Source organism: Amblyraja radiata, chromosome 28, assembly GCF_010909765.2.
Source record: "Amblyraja radiata isolate CabotCenter1 chromosome 28, sAmbRad1.1.pri, whole genome shotgun sequence".
NCBI classification, from domain to species: domain Eukaryota; kingdom Metazoa; phylum Chordata; class Chondrichthyes; order Rajiformes; family Rajidae; genus Amblyraja; species Amblyraja radiata.
The window spans coordinates 1642199-1659764 of NC_045983.1; the positions used below are offsets into that span (position 1 = coordinate 1642199).

The 17566-nt window shown below is 47.0% G+C and overlaps 1 protein-coding gene across 3 annotated transcripts in view; it reads right to left on the reverse strand.

Annotated features, from left to right (window-relative positions):
- ncf1 (neutrophil cytosolic factor 1) overlaps positions 1-17566 on the reverse strand; it is a 143075-nt gene that overhangs the window by 92810 nt on the left and 32699 nt on the right. For all 3 annotated transcript variants that reach the window (XM_033045553.1, XM_033045554.1, XM_033045555.1), the window contains exons 3-4: positions 7504-7579; positions 393-558 (exon numbers count right to left, since the gene is read on the reverse strand). In XM_033045553.1, coding sequence (XP_032901444.1) covers positions 393-558; positions 7504-7579 — 242 coding nt within the window. The remainder of the gene's footprint in view (positions 1-392; positions 559-7503; positions 7580-17566) is intronic.

Sequence of the window (17566 nt, forward strand, 5' to 3'; positions counted from 1 at the left end):
TTATGCCCTTTATTTGTACACTGTGGACGACTCAATTGTAATCATATATAGCCTGTCCACTGACTGGTTAGCACACAACAAAAAGCTTTACACTGTACACTTTACACGTGACAATAAACAAAATTAAACTTGATTCATTGCAGATTGGGTGCAACAAATGAGTTGATACAGGTTGCATCTTCCCAAATGCCCTGTCCCATTAATGCCGGCACTCCAACCCGTTTTGCTTTCCCATATCTTCCTACACATTTGTTCTGGTTCTCCCATAGCTATCTGTTGCTGCCAAGTTGCAACTGTAGTGGTCTTCAGGCCTGCAGCTTGGAGGCTGGCCAGTGAGTTTGGTTGTGGGCGGCACCAAGGCCGGGTCAGTGGGCGGAAGTGTCTGTACTCACGCGTGAGGAAACGGCAAGGCAACGTCGTCTGGGCGGACCTGCAAGAAGTTCACAATCCACTGACAGCGCGAGATCTTGGGGGGCAGGTTGAGCAATGACTGGAAGTAGTCAGAGAGAGTACTCTGCCGGTTTTCAGTAGCCTTGTGTCCTTCCAGCCATCTGGGAGCTGTGGATGGAAATATACACATCATAACTTCACTCCGTGCTGGGTACAAGGCATCATGTCTTCGCTCCGCCTTGGGGACAATGCCTCATAACTACTCCGCAGTGGGGACAACACATCGCAGCTTCACTCCGCAGTGGTGGGGACAACGCAACATAACCACTCCACGGTGGGGACAACGCAACATAACCACTCCACGGTGGGGACAATGCATTAGAACTTCACTCTGCCGTGGGGACAACGCATCATGACTGCAACATCCCAAGTTTCATACTCCATGCCGTGGCCTATGAAGACCAGCACCCCAAATGTCTTTTCATTTCACTGTCCCTTGTGTTGCCACTTTTAGGGAGCTGTGGACTGGCACTCCAAGGTCTTTCTGCACTCCTGAGTTCGCTGACATTTACTCCTTATGTCCTATTAGATTTTTACCTCCTGAACTACATTGCCTCAACTCATCTGAATTAAATTCCACCTGCCACTGGTCCACCCACCTTTGCAGCTCATCTCTGCTGTATCTTAAGACAAACTTTCTCACTGTCTCTAACTCCACCAATGTTTGTGTTGTCTTCACACTTATGAATCAGTCCACCAACATTCTCTTCCAAGTTATTTCTAGATTATAAAGGTCCCACGCGTACACCACTTGTAACAAACCTCCAGTAATGGTACCAAAGGGATTGGTGCTGAGATCATTGTTGTTTGTAACATATATGAAGATGGCTGATCTATCTCTCCCTCTCAACCCCATTCTTCTGCCTTCTCCCCATAACCCTTGACACCCATATTAATCAAGTATCGGCCCATCTCCGCCATAAAAATAGCCAATGTGGCGGTGAATTCCGCAGATTCACCACCCTCTGGCTAAAGAAATTCCTCCTCATTAGGGAGGAATTCTTTGCTGTTCCTCAAATTTACCTTGGACTTCACTGGGAAAGTGCAAGAAGCCAAAGATGGAGGCCAGATGAGGAGTGGGAATTTAAGTGCCAGGCGACTGGAAACTCAGTGTTAACCTTGTGATCTAATCAGAGATATCTACACAGCAGCACCCTATCGGTGTTTGGCTTCTCCATTGTAGAGGAGGCAACCTAATGAACACCAAATGCAAGACGCTAGATTGGAAGCAGTACAAGTACATTGCTGCTTCACCTGGAAGCTTTTAGATAGGCACAAATAACTCAGCAGGACAGGCAACATCTCTGGAGAGAAGGAGTGGGTGATGTTTCGGGTCAAGACCCTTCTTCAGACATGGATAAGCAGGGTTGGAGGGATATGGATCACTGTGTGTGCATAGGAGATTAGTTTAACTACATCATGTTCAACACAGGCAACACAGGCAAAGGAACTTGTTCCTGTTCTGTACTGTTCTATGTTCTTTCAGAGGACAACAGAGAAACCCTGGTAAATAACAACCTAACATCAGTAGTAGATAATCTATTGAAACAACTGTGAGGAACAGGATTAATGGACAGCAAGGGTAGAGCTGCTGCCTAACATCACCAGAGACCTGTGTTCGATCTTGACCTCAGGTGTTGTCTGTGTGGAGTTTGCACATTCTCCCTGTGACCACATGTTTCTTCTAGGTGCTCTGCTTTCACAAGTGCACAAGTTATAGTAGAATTAGGCCATTCGGCCCATCGAGCCTACTCCGCCATTCAATCATGGCTGATCTCTGCCTCCTAATCCCATTTTCCTGCCTTCTCCCCATACCCCTTCACACTCGTTCTAATCAAGAATCTGTCTATCTCTGCCTTAGAAATATCAACTGGCGGCCTCCACAGCACCTCTGTGGCAATGAATTCCACAGATTAATTACTCTCTGACTAATGAAGTTCCTTCTCACCTTTCTAAAAGAGCGCACTTTAATTCTGAGGCTATGACCTCTGGTCCTTGACTCTCCCACACTTCCACATCCATTCTATCTATGCCTTTCATTATTCTGTAAGTTTCAATGAAGTCCCCCCTCAACCTTCTAAACTCCAGCGAGCAGAGGCCCAGTGCTGTCAAATGCTCATCATACGTTAACCCACTCATTCCTAGGATCATTCTTGTAAACCTCCTCTGGACCATCTCCAGAGCCAGCACATCCTTCCTCAGACATGGAGCCCAAATTTGCTCACAGTACTCAAAATGTGGCCTGACCAGTGCCTTATAGAGCTTCAGCACTACATCTCTGTATTTGAATTCCATCTTTCCTCCCACATTCCAAGGTCGTGTGAATTTGTAGGCTAATTGGACTCTGTATATCACCCGTTGTGAAGAGAGTAGATTAGAACGTGGATTAACATAGAACTAGTGTTTATGGGTGATCAATGGAATAAAGGGTCTGTTTCCATGCTATATCTCTAAACTATACTAAGACAATTGTTTATATTCTGATATTATTACATCTCCCAAACTGTAACACCTCACATTTTTCAGACTTAAATTTCTCTGCCCAATTCACTATCTCATCCAAAGGACAAAGCACAAAGGACAAAGGACATGTATTGTCACATACACCAAATGGTGTAGTGAAATTCTTTCTTGCCATGCAGCACACAGATAAAGATTAGACATAACATTGAAGAAATTTAACAATAAACATAAAGTATCCCCCAACAATGGTTCCCACTGTGGGGGAAGGCACAATGTCCAGTCCCCATCCCCAGTTCACCCATAGTCGGGCCTATTGAGGCTGATACAACCCTGTAGCCTCTGACTACCTTCCTCACTGTCACCAACCAATTCCTATTACAGCTACAAACCTCCAATTCATACATGTACTGATTCAAACAATGAATAGAGGCCCCGGCACTGAGGTACTTTCACTGATCGCAGGCTTCCTGTCACAAAACAACTTTTCACCATCACCCTCTGCCACCTTTTACCAAACCAATTTTGGATTCAAAATGTAACATTCCTCAAAGTTAAAAATAGATGTGTGGAGCGAGCTTTTGTTTAACACAGAGTGGTGGGTGCCTGGAAAGCTCTGTCATGGGTGGTGTGGAGCCACAACAATAGTGGTCTTTAAGAATCTTTCGGATAGGGAGGGAATAGGGCGATATGGACCATGTGTAGGCAGGTAAGATTAATTTAACTTGGTATTACGTTCGGCAAAGACATTGTGGGCTGAAGGGTCTGTTACTGTGCTATACTCTTTAATGTTCTATGTTACACTGACTCTAACCTTTTGGAACCTTCTCCCAAATAGGACCTTGTCAAAGATCATGAAGATATTAATGGCTCTATGGTGGTTTTATTCTCACATGAGCAAAGTGGAAACATAAAGTGAAATTAGTTTCCTACAAAGTCCAGTAGAGTATTAGCCATGATTGAATGGTGGAGTAGACTTGATGGTCCGAATGGCCGACTTCACCTCCTATCACTTATGACCTTATGACCATATGAACATACCCAGGCATATCCCCCATCAGCAAATTGTACAGCAAGTCTACGGATCCCGCATGCAAGAGGCGCCATGTGTTTGGCAAAAATGTCCAGTCCGTGCTCTAGTTATGTGTTCAAGAAGGAACTGCTGATGCTGGAAGATCGAAGGTACACAAAAATGCTGGAGAAACTCAGCGGGTGCAGCAGCATCTATGGAGCGAAGGAAATAAGCGACGTTTCGGGCCGAAACGTCGCCTATTTCCTTCGCTCCATAGATGCTGCTGCACCCGCTGAGTTTCTCCAGCATTTTTGTGTACCTTCGTGCTCTAGTTATTATGAGCAGTGTCCATTCCACTCGAGCCCCAGGCAGTTGCAGGCCTCCAGCCATTGTTATGTTAGCAATTACATTGCCTTCTTCAATACTTTGTTACCACTTCCAAAATCCAGTCAATCAAATTCATCCACTACAAAGCCATGCTGGTTATTTTATTGATCCCTGCCTGTATAAGTGTAGATCAATCCCGTCCAACAGAACTGTTTATAATAACTTCCTGTGACGTTAGACTCACAGGCAGTAGTTAGCTACTTGTCCCTCCTGTTGCAGGGTAAACAACAATGAGGGATGAGGATTGTGCTAATGTGGTGACAGGAAACTGCAGACAAAGCCTAACAGGAATCAGATTCAGATTCAGATTCAATTTTAATTGTCATTGTCAGTGTACAGTACAGAGACAACGAAATGCATTTAGCATCTCCCTGGAAGAGCGACATAGCATATGATTTGAATAAATAATAATAAGTGTCCGGGGGGGGGGGGAGGTGATTGGCAGTCACCGAGGTACGTTGTTGAGTAGAGTGACAGCCGCCGGGAAGAAGCTGTTCCTGGACCTGCTGGTTCGGCAACGGAGAGACCTGTAGCGCCTCCCGGATGGTAGGAGGGTAAACAGTCCATGGTTGGGGTGAGAGCAGTCCTTGGCGATGCTGAGCGCCCTCCGCAGACAACGCTTGCTTTGGACAGACTCAATGGAGGGGAGCGAGGAACCGGTGATGTGTTGGGCAATTTTCACCACCCTCTGCAATGCCTTCCGGTCGGAGACAGAGCAGTTGCCATACCATACTGTGATACAGTTGGTAAGGATGCTCTCGATGGTGCAGCGGTAGAAGTTCACCAGGATCTGAGGAGACAGATGGACCTTCTTCAGTCTCCTCAGGAAGAAGAGACGCTGGTGAGCCTTCTTGATCAGAGTTGAGGTATTGTAATTCCAAGAGAGGTCATCGGAGATGTTGACTCCCAGGAACCTGAAGCTAGAAACACGTTCCACCTCCGTCCCGTTAATGTGGATGGGGGTGTGCGTGCTGCCCCTAGACTTCCCGAAGTCTACAATGAGCTCCTTGGTCTTCTTGGAGTTAATGGCCAGGTTGTTGTCAGCGCACCATGCTGCTAAGTGCTGGACCTCCTCCCTGTAGGCCGACTCATCTTTGTTGCTGATGAGGCCAATCACCGTTGTATCATCTGCATACTTGATGATGGTGTTAGTACCATGTACAGGTGTGCAGTCGTAGGTGAAGAGGGAGTAGAGGAGGGGGCTCAGCACACAGCCCTGTGGAACGCCGGTGTTCAGGGTGAGGGTTGAAGAGGTGTGCTTGTCTAACCTAACAGACTGGGGTCTGTTGGTTAGAAAGTCCAGTATCCAGTTGCAGAGGGAGGGGTCGATGCCCAGGTTACCGAGTTTGGTGATCAGTTTTGATGGTATAATGGTGTTGAATGCTGAGCTGTAATCGATGAACAGCATTCTTACGTAAGTGTCTCTGTTGTCGAGGTGGGAGAGGGCGGAGTGAAATGCCGTTGAGATGGCATCCTCCGTACTCCTGTTCTTGCGGTAGGCAAACTGATAGGGATCCAGTGTGGGGGTAGGCAGCTTTTGAGGTGTGCCAGGACCAGCCTCTCGAAGCACTTGGTGATGATGGGGGTAAGTGCAACTGGGCGGAAGTCGTTGAGGCTTGCCGCAGTGGAGTGTTTTGGCACTGGCACGATGGAGGTGGTTTTAAGGCACGTGGGGACAACTGCTTGGGCAAGTGACAGGTTGAAGATGTCAGTCCAGACGTCTGTCAGCTGCGCAGCACAGGCCCTGAGCACGCGCCCGGGGATGCCGTCAGTGCCAGCAGCTTTACGTGCATTAGTCCTACTCAGTGCCACGTATACGTCGTAGGGGGTGAGTGTGAGGGGTTGGTGATCGGCAGGTAGCACAGCCTTGATGGCTGTCTCTAGATTGTCCCTGTCGAAGCGGCCATAGAAGTGGTTAAGCTCCTCAAGGAAGGAGGCGTCGCTGGATGTGGGGGTGGTGTTGGAGGGTCTGTAGTCCGTGATGGCCTGGATGCCTTGCCACATGCGTCGGGGGTCGGAGTTGTTGTTGAAGTGCTTCTCAATCCTGAGCTTATGGCAGTGCTTGGCCTTCTTGATGCCCATCTTCAGGTTAGCCCTGGATGAACTGTAGGCTCGAGCATCGCCTGACCTGAAAGCGGTGTCCCGTGCTTTCAGCAGTAGCCTGACCTCGCTGTTCATCCATGGCTTCTGATTCGGGAATATGGTCACCTGTTTGAGGGAGGGACACTATTGATGGTGGAGTTTATAAAGTCCAGAACAGAGGATGTGTAGGAATCAATGTCCGTGTGGGAGTCAAGGGTGGCCTGGGCTGCAAACGCCTTCCAGTCAGTGTTTCCAAAACACTGCTGAAGTGTGAAGTCCGCTTCCTCTGACCAGACTTTAACTGTCCTCACAGTTGGTTTAACCCGTCTGATGAGTGGGGAGTACTTAGGGAGCAGGAACAATGAGACGTGATCAGACTGACCAAGGTGGGGGAGGGGGATGGCTTTGTAAGCTTCAGCCATGTTGGTGTAGACTTTGTCCAGTGTCTTGTCTACTCTAGTGGGGAAGGAGACATGTTGGTGGAATTTGGGAAGTACAGTCTTCAGATTAGAGTGATTGAAGTCACCCGCAACAATGAAGGCTGCCTCGGGGTTGTGCGTCTGTTGATTGCTAATGGCAGTATGCAGCTCTTTCATTGCAAGCTTGGCATTAGCATCAGGAGGGATATAGGCTGCAGTCACAACAGTGGAGGTGAACTCTCTGGGCAGATAGAACGGTCTGCATCTAGTCTGCATCTGTCATTGATTATGCGTGCACCCATCATTGTAACAGAAATTTGGACCCACTGTTAATGAATTTAGACGTGGATAATCATCTCATTCTGTTTGTCATCTAATTTAGTCTTTCTGAGTTCCATTCTTTAATCAAGACCTCGTTTTATTGCTAATCAAGTTTCTGTGCAAAAGCTCATCATCTGTGAATATAAAAAATGTACCAAAGTCAGATTTGACAGATCAGCTGTGGCTGCCTCCTGGTCCCCCCCCCCCCCCCCCCCCCCCCCCCCCCCCCCCTTATAAATCACCCCTTATTTCAAACACCAACTCTGGCCTTTTCATTTTGCTCCTACTTCCCTTTCTGAATAAATACATATTTGCCATCCTACAGCCATCTGCGCCTCTTTTAATTTTGTGACCATCCTGTCTTTGACCAACCTGGTAAATGGGGGAGGGTCCGAGCCTTGGAATCTATTTCTCCAGCTTCAATAGGAAACAGCTCCTTCAGCATTTTCTGATTTAAAAAAAAAAGAAATATAGAATTGTTAAATACAAAATAGAATTGTGGGGTTATACAGCATTGTTGCGTCAGAAAGAAAACACCTAACCCCACTCCACCATTTTGCACTTGTCCAAGAAAGATGTCAATGAAATGCCGATGCTGGAATTCTGAGATAAAAGCAGAAAAAAAATGGAAACTCAGCAGGTCAGGCAGCATCTGTGGAGAGAGAAAAATAGTGAATGTTTCAAGTCAGAAAAGCTTCATAAGATATTTGTCCTGGGCTCCATGTGAAATGATTGACTGCAAACCAAGTTGTACTTTCTCACCATAGAAGTTTTAGTTTAGTTAAGTTTAGAGATATTGCATAGAAACAGGGCGTTCGGTCCAGCAAGTCCACGTTGACCATCGATCACCTGTTCACACAAAGTCTATGTTCACAGTCAAAGATTAGAATTAGGCCATTCGGCCTATCGAGTCTACTCCACCATTCAATCATGGCTGATCTCTGCCTCCTAATCCCATTTTCCTGCCTTAACCCTTGACACCCGTTCTAGTCAAGAATTTGTCTATCTCTGCCTTAAAAATATCCATTGATTTGGCCTCCACAGCCCTCTGTGGCAATGTTCCACAGATTAACTACCCTCTGACTAAAGACATTCCATCTCACCTCCTTTCTAAAAGAGCGACCTTTAATTCTGAGGCTTTGACCTCTGGTCCTAGACTCTCCCACCAGTGGAAACATCCTTTCCACATCCACTCTGTCTATGCCTTTCATTATTCTGTAAGTTTCAATGAGGTCCCTCCTCAACCTTCAAAACTCCAGCGAGTAGAGGCCCAGTGCCGTCAAACACCCATCATTGGCTAACCCACTCATTCCTGGAATCATTCTGGTAAACCTCCTCTGCACGCTTTCCCACTTCTCCCACTTTTTCATCCACTCCTTATATATTAAGGGCAATTTCTGCCAATTAGCTTACAAACCCATGTCTTTAGGATGTAGGAGGAAACTGGAGCACCCGGATGAAACCCACAAGGTTACAGGGAGAATGTGCAAACACGAGACAGACAGCACCCGATATAGTATGGTACACAAAATTGCTGGGGAAACTCAGCGGGTGCAGCAGCATCTATGGATCGAAGGAAATAGGCGACGTTTCGGGCCGAAACCCTCTGAAGAAGGGTTTCGGCCCGAAACGTCGCCTATTTCCTTCGATCCATAGATGCTGCTGCACCCGCTGAGTTTCCCCAGCAATTTTGTGTACCTTCGATATTCCAGCATCTGCAGTTCCCTTTTGAACACCCGATATAGTATGCTTGCTTCCATATTGAGCTTAAGAAAGTCGTGTTGCAGCTTTATAGGACTTTGGTTTGGCCACATTTGGAGTATTGCATGCAGTCCTGGTCAGCCCACTACAGGGAGGATGTGGATGCTTTGGGAAAGGTGCAGAGGAGGTTTACCAGATATCAGATATCAGTTCTACTTCTCGCACGCGGTCAGTCAGGAGCTGCAGCTGGACACACTCCCCACAGGTGTAGTCCGCAGGGACACTGGAAGTCTACCGGACTTGCCACATCCTGCAGTAGGAGCAGACCAAAGCCCTAACTGCCATTTCCAATGCACTACCACTTGAGGAACTGGCAAAAAGAAAATACCTCACCGTATTTGACCTTTAACCGCCTCGCCGAATCCTCTCAAGACTAAAAATCAACACTGACCGCAACATAACACTTCACCTCAACACATCCCTGACTGATCAAAGCAATAGCTTTTGCACCACCCTGTGTTCGTCACTTTCAGTCTCCCCACCTGGTGAAGGAACTATGATCCCTCAGCCCAACATGCCCATGCCGACCAAGATGCCCCATCTACACTCGTCCCACCTACCCATGTTTGGCCCATATCCTTCTGTACCTTTCTTGTCCATGTACCTGTCCAAGTGCCTTTTATATGTTGTATGTTACCTGCTCTGGCTGCTTATTCCATATACCTACCACCCTCTGTGTGAAAATGTTGTCCCTCAGGTCGCTATTAAATTATTTCCCTCTCATCTTAAACCTATGTCCCCTGGTTCTTGCTTCTCCTACTCTGGGTAAAAGTTATGTATTCACCTTATTTACCCCCCCCCCCCCCCCCCCCCCCCACCCCCTCGTGATTTTATGCACCGCTAGAAGATCACCCTCATCCTGCACTCCAAAATATAAAGTCCAAGTCTGTCCACCCTGTCCCTAAAGCTCACTCCCTGAATTTCTGCCAACATTCTGCACCCTTTCCTACTTAACACCGTCTTTCCTATGGATGCGAGGCCAAAACTGAACACAATGCTCCAAATGCGGCATCACCAACGTCTTGTACAACGTGATGAAGAGTGTAGCTGAGGTCTGCACAGATCAGTTGGTCCACGCACACACTGATGACTACAGGCTGGGTCACATGGTTGTCAGTGAAGCAGTGGAGGTAAACACTCGAGTCTCTGGACGACGTGATCGACCATCGCCCGTGCCTGCGGTGGTCACTTAGTTTAGTTTAGAGATACAGCACGGAAACAGGCCCTTCAGCCCAATGAGACCGCACCGACCAGCGATCCCCGCACATTAACACTATCCTACATACACTGGGAACAATTTACACATACACCAAGCCAAGTAACCTACATACCTGTATGTCTTTGGCGTGTGGGAGGAAACCAAAGATCCCAGGGAAAAACCCACGCGGTCACGGGGGGAACGTACAAACTCCGTACAGGCAGCACCCGTAGTCAGCCTCAAACCCGGGTCTCTGATGCTGTCAAGCAGCAACTCTGCCACTGGTGTTCTCTCCCTCTCTGACATTTTCTAGCTCCCACTTTCACCCCCACAGTTGTCCAATCCTGCTACACACCTCCAATCCACATCAGAAGGAGCTGAGAGTATTTTCTTTCAACAGAGATCCAAAACAGTCCCTAGTTTGTCAAATCAGGGCAGGATTTGCAAAGCAAATGGTAGAGCTCTGGAGAGAGTTAAACAGAGATCTTGGAGTACAGATACATGATTGTGGCAAGTCAGGAGGAAAGGGTGGTGAAGAATGCCTTTGGCGCACTTGCCTTCATTGGGAAGGGTGTGGAGTACAAATGTACAAATGTTGAAGTATTTTGTCAAACCACATTAGGAGTCCTGTGAGATGGACACAAAATGTTGGAGTAACTTAGCAGGACAGGCAGCATCTCGGGATAGAAGGAATGGGTGATCTTTCTTCAGACTGAGAGTCGGGAGAGGGAGACACAGAGATAAGATAGGATAAGGTTTGCAAACGAGACATCAAAAGAGATGAAGTTCAATGAAAATGTGCAATAGATCATTGTGAGCTAGGAGAATGTGAGAATGAAGCATACAGAGATAAAATGTGAGCATGGGGACAGTCAGGCTGATTGGAGAACTAGGAAGGGGAAAGAATGGAGAGAGGGGGAAAGCAAGAGTTACTTGAAGTTAGAGAAGTCAATATTCATACCACTGGGGTATGCTCAAGCGAAATAGGAGGTGCTGTTCCTCCAATTTGTGCTGGGCTATGTGCAGTTGTGATCACCCAGCTTTAGTAAAGGGCCTGTCCCACGAGCATGCGACTGCATGCGGCAAGCGCGACCAAACCGGAAGCGGGGGCCGCGTGGAGGTCGAGTGATCCCCGTACAGGGCCTGTCCCACCAGCATGCGACTGCATGCGGCGAGCGCGACCTAACCGGAAGCGGCTGCAAGAGGAAGCTACACTTTAGACTTTAGAGATACAGGGTAGAAACAGGCTCTTGGGTCCGAGTCCGCACCCACCAGCGATCACCCCGTACACTAGCACTATCCTACACACCAATGACATTATATAATTTACAGAAGCCTATTAACCTACAAATCTGTCGGTCTTTTAAGTGTCTGAGAAAACCAGAGCACCTGGAGAAAACCCACGCGGTCACAGTGAAAGATCTAATAGTCAAACCATATAACCATATAACAATTACAGCACGGAAACAGGCCATCTCGACCCCTCTAGTCCGTGCCGAACACATAGTCTCCCCTAGTCCCATATACCTGCGCTCAGACCATAACCCTCCATTCCTTTCCCATCCATATAACTATCCAATTTATTTTTAAATGATAAAAACGAACCTGCCTCCACCACCTTCACTGGAAGCTCATTCCACACAGCTACCACTCTCTGCGTAAAGAAGTTCCCCCTCATGTTACCCCTAAACTTCAGTCCCTTAATTCTCAAGTCATGTCCCCTTGTTTGAATCTTCCCTACTCTCAGTGGGAAAAGCTTTTCCACGTCAACTCTGTCTATCCCTCTCATCATTTTAAAAACCTCTATCAAGTCCCCCCTTAATCTTCTGCGCTCCAAAGAATAAAGCCCTAACTTGTTCAACCTTTCTCTGTAACTTAGTTGCTGAAACCCAGGCAACATTCTAGTAAATCTCCTCTGTACTCTCTCTATTTTGTTGACATGAAACCTAAAATGAAGTTGATTTTCTACAAAAGCATGGTCTAGCAGAACAAAAGAATGGCTCGTGCCAAGTCTGAATTACATTGTAAATTATATGGAACACATATGGAGGGCAGGTTGTCGTTTTAATAAAGACATTAAGATGGCAGCCTGCAATAATACCATGTGCTTCTTCAAGGCCATAAAAAAGCCAAGGTTGAAAAATATTGTTGACGCCCCAGAGATAAGTAATAACTTGTTATTGGATGAGCTGATTTGGACCCAGCTTTTCCTATATTGTGAAAGGCTACAGAATATTTCAGTCATGCCATATTCAGACTTGGTGTTTTACTGATAAGAAAAATATATAATTGTGCTAACTCGCCTTTGTTCTGTGAGTGGGAGCCCGAGAAGCACTGAGCAACGTTTGTAATCTCGCCACTTCCGTCTGACGAATTAATTAAAGATTGCCATGGTCTACCTTCAATGTTTGTTGCCGTCTGCTTTTTAAGAAAACAAACTTTCACAACAGGGAGAAAGTACAAGCTCCATACAGACAGCATCCATAGCCAGGAATTAGATATTAGATTAGATTAGATATAATTTATTGCCACACAGCCAGGCTGGTGGAAATTTGGGTTGTCTGCAGCGATACAATAATAAAGAACACACAACCACAATAAAACTGTAACACAAACATCCACCACAGCATTCATCACTGTGGTGGAAGGCACAACATTTGGCCAGTCCTTCTCCATTTCCCCCCCGTGGTCAGGACCAGAGTCCAGAGTCAGTCCAGGAGTCAGTCACCGGAGACCGCGGCTTTAAGTTGTTGTAGGCCGCAGGCTGGCGGTCAAGATTTGAAGTCCCCGCCGCAGCCAGAAGCACCGTAGACTGCAGGGCCGGCGGTCGAAGCTCCCCTCCAGGGGTGATGGTAAGTCCATGCCGGACCCGCGGTAGAAGTCGGCCGTGGGCCGGCAGTGATGGCTTCTTCTTCCCCCGGGTCCCCAACGTGAGATCCCGGGCTGTAGACGCCGCACCAGCTGGAGCTCTGCAGACCGCGGCTTCAGGCTGCGACTTCAGGCTGCCGGCTGCCCCGGGTCAGCGAAACGGAGCGCTCCCCTCTAGCGAGCCCCAGCGAGGGCTCACCCGCTCCACGGCGAGAGTCCACGCTGCGCCCGCCGCTGAAGCCCCGGGCGTGTCTCCGGGAAAGGCCGCGTCGATCCTTGATGTTAGGCCACGGGGGAGGCGACCTGGAAAAACTCGCCTCTCCGTGGAGGAGGCGACCGAAGCGGTTTCCCCCTTACCCCCCCACACCACCCCCCACATAAAACACACAAAGAAACATTAAATACAGACTTTAAAACATACTAAAAAAATTAAAAAAGGTTGAAAAACTGACGAGCTGCATGACATGGCTGCTGCACAGAGCAGCGCCCCCTACAGAATGAACCCAGGTTTCTGACGCTGTAAGACAGCAACTCCACCACTGCACCACTGGGCCACCACAATAGAAGCAGTTACAACTATGACTTTTAGAATATATTTGGACAGCTATATGGATAGGAAAGATTTAAATGACAAAGGGCCAAATACAGGCAAGTGAGTCTGGCCCAATATGTCAACTTGGCCGGCATGGATATGGTGGGCCAAAGGGGCTTTTTCTCGGCTGTACAGCTGTGATGTGTGGATACAATTACAATTTTCAATACATTTGGACAGATATATTGATAGTAAGGGTTTGGAGAGCTGTGGGCCTGATGCAGGCAAATGGGACTATCCCTGTATGTTAACTAACTGTCAGCGTGGACAAGTTGGATCAATAGGCCTGTTTTCATGCTGTATACTCTGCCAATAGACATTCACCTCACTGGGATTGAGGGCATTGTTATTCTTTTAACACCACTCACTATCTCTGGACCAATGGTGTAGCTCTGTGACTCTGCGTGGGCCCAGGCTACTCCTTGCTCCTGAGAGATTTGTGGAAAGTACTTCTTTTCTTCCAATTTGGACCATCTCCTTCTCGTCTTGTTCAGCTGGTTGATGCCTGTCCAGTTTTTGAGATACAGCATTAGCGATACAGCACGGAAACAGGCCTTTTGGCCCTCCAAATCCACGCCAAACAACGATCCACGCACATTAACACTATCCTGCACACATTAGGGACAATTTACAATTATACCAAGCTAATTAACCTACAAACCTATATGTCTTTGGAGTGTGCAAGGAAACCGGAGATACTGGAGAAAAGTGTAATTATCTCTGGATTGCTCCTGATGCCATGTGCTGGTGAAGGTAGGAATAGGAAAATAGGATAGAAGGTTATGTTGTTCATGAGTTGGTGCAATAGGTATGGATTCAGATTTTTGGACCATTGGAATTTTTTTGTGTGGCAGAGGTTTCCTGAGTTCGTAAAGCAAGGATAATCTTAAACACACTATGTAATCAATACATTAGATAGACACAAAGTTCGACATAAGAGAATAGTGGGCAAAACTAGGGCACATGGTATTGGGGGTAGAGTGCTGACATGAATAGAAAATTGGTTGGCAGACAGGAAACAAAGAGAAGGGGTTAACGGGTCCTTTTCAGAATGGTAGGCAGTGACTAGTGGGCTACCGCAAGGCTCGGTGCTGGGACTGCAGCTATTTATTAATGATTTAGATGTGGAATTCCTTGCCACAGAGGGCAGTGGAGGCCAAATCACTGGATGGATTTAAGAGAGAGTTAGATAGAGTTCTAGGGGCTAGTGGAATCAAGGGATATGGTTAGAAGGCAGGCACGGGTTATTGATTGGTGACGATCAGCCACGATCACAATGAATGGCAGTGCTGGCTCCAAGGGCCGAATGGCCTCCTCCTGCACCTATTTTCTATGTTTCTATGAAGGGATTACAAGTAACTTTGCAGATGACACAAAGCTGGGTGGCAGTGTGAGCTGTGAGGAGGATGCCATGGGAATGCAGGGTGACTTGGACAGGTTGGGTGGGTGGGCAGATGCATGGCAGATGCAGTTTAATGTGGATAAATGTGAGGTTATCCACTTTGGTAGCAAAAACAGGAAGGCAGATTATTATCTAAATGGTGTGAAGTTGGGAAAAGGGGAAGTACAATGGGATCTGGGGGTCGTCGTTCATCAGTCAATGAAAGTAAGTATGCAGGTACAGCAGGCAGTGAAGAAAGCGAATGGCATGTTGGCCTTCATAACAAGAGGAGTTGAGTATCGGAGCAAAGAGGTCCTTCTGCAGTTGTACAGGGCCCTAGTGAGACCACACCTGGAGTATTGTGTGCAGTTTTGGTCCCCTAATTTGAGGAAGGACATTCTTGCTATTGAGGGAGTGCAGCGTAGATTTACAAGGTTAATTCCCAGGATGGCGGGACTGTCATATGCTGAGAGAATGGAGCAGTTGGGCTTGTACACTCTGGAATTTCGAAGGATGAGAGGGCTCTTATTGATCCATATAAGATTATTAAGGGTTTGGACACGCTAGAGGCAGGAAACATGTTCCTGATGTTGGGGGAGTCCAGAACCAGGGGCCACAATTTAAGAATAAGGGGTAAGCCATTTAGAACGGAGATGAGGAAACACTTCTTCACACAGAGTTGTGAGTCTGTGGAATTCTCTGCCTCAGAGGAAGGTGGAGGCCGGTTCTCTGGATACTTTCAAGAGAGGGCTAGATAGGGCTCTTAAAGATAGATCTCAGGGGATATGGGGAGAAGGCAGGAACTATGTGGATGATCAGCCATGATCGCTTTGAATGGTGGTGCTGGCTTGAAGGGCCAAATGGCCTACTCCTGCACCTATTGTCTATTGTCTAAAGTGCTGGAGCAACTCAGTGGTTTAGGCAGCACTGCAGGAGAAAATAGATGATGTTTCAGGTCAGGACCCTACTTCAGAGTCCTGATCCTTAACATCACCTATCCATTTTCAGAGATGCTGCAGAGATACTCCAGCACTTTGTGTTTATTGTTGGTATAAAGCATCTGCAGTTCCTTTGTATTACATTTTGGCTGCTCCACTGCAAAATCTGTTCAATACATTGTTGTTTAGAGTGATAGAGTCATAGAGTGATACAGCGTGTTAACAGGTCCTTCGGCTCAACTAGCCCGCACTGGCCAACATGTCCCATCTACAATAGTCCCACCTGCCCATGTTTAACCCTTATCCCTCCAATCCTGTCCTATCCATGAACCTATCTAACTGCTTCTTAAACCTTGGGATAGTCCCAGCCTCAAATACCTACTCTGGGAGATTGCTCCATACATCCACCACCCTTTATGTAAAAAAGTTACCCTTCAGATTCCTATTAAATCTTTTTCCCTTCAACTTAAACGTACAGTATGTCCTCTGATCCTTGACCTACTCTGGGCAAGATGCTTTGTGCATCCACCCGATCTATTCCTCTCGTGATTTTGTACACCTCTATAAGAACACTCCTCATGCTCCAGCACTCAAGGAATACAGTTCCAGCCTATGTAGAGGAGGATGGGGATTTAAGAGATAATGTGTACATGACAGATTGCATATTGTGCGAGGTGAGCCTGCTTTACTTGTTAGAATTGCTAGCTAATGAATAATAGGTGGTTTTGCAGAACTGCAAAGGGTATTGTGACTAAAAGGGAAGAGGCTCGATACCAAGTAAAACTGCAGAGAAAAACACATCTGTTCTAGACAAGATTAGAACAGGTGCAGGTGACTGTGTGATTAGCTGGACCCATGATTACTCATGGGAATATATACGGCCTGTACACAATATGATTGAGTGGGACCGCAAGGATTTGGCAAGTATGTGACCGTACTTACAGTGACTCTCCCACTCTCGCTAGCACCATAAAGTCGTGTCTTTACTATGAGCATCAGTGTCTGATGGTGTTTGTTATTCCAGGGCGCGGATGAACTTTAACATTGACATAATCAACAGGATCTCGCTAGGACCATCACCGGCGACTGAGTAAGTGACCACGTAGCGGCTGGGACCTCAAGGGGAGTAAACAGTGCACTATTCGACCCATTGAGTCTGAAACCCTGAGAGTTCTCGGAAACACCGTGGTCCCTCATCTGAGGTTGATCTGGTTCCCTGCCGAGATACACAAGAACCAGTGGAAGACGAAGGTAAGATAAACATCGTTATAATAGACAAAGGGTAGGTTAATTGAACATTCAGGCTAAATGAAACCGGTCTCTGGGAAGGAGAAGCGGAGAGTGAGGTCTGTGTAAAGTAAGAAAAAGTTTTTCAGGACATAACGATGGGTCAGTTTTTGGACAAAAGTGATGGAGAGGCCCCAGAGCAACACATGTGTTATGTTAACCCAGAAAAACGAAAAGATTATCGACAATTGTCAGCAGCTTTAACCAAACGTTTGTGAGATGAACCTTGGCCAGTAGGGGGAACATGGAATGTTGGGACTATAAACAAGCAGAACAATTGATATGGGAAAGAGAGGCAGGTAATAAATTGAAAAAAGAGGATAAGAGAATGGAAAGAGGAGGCGCAGAAAAAGTGGGATGAATCCAGGAGTAGGAGTTGGAGGGATAATTCAGGTCGTGGAGGGATCCCG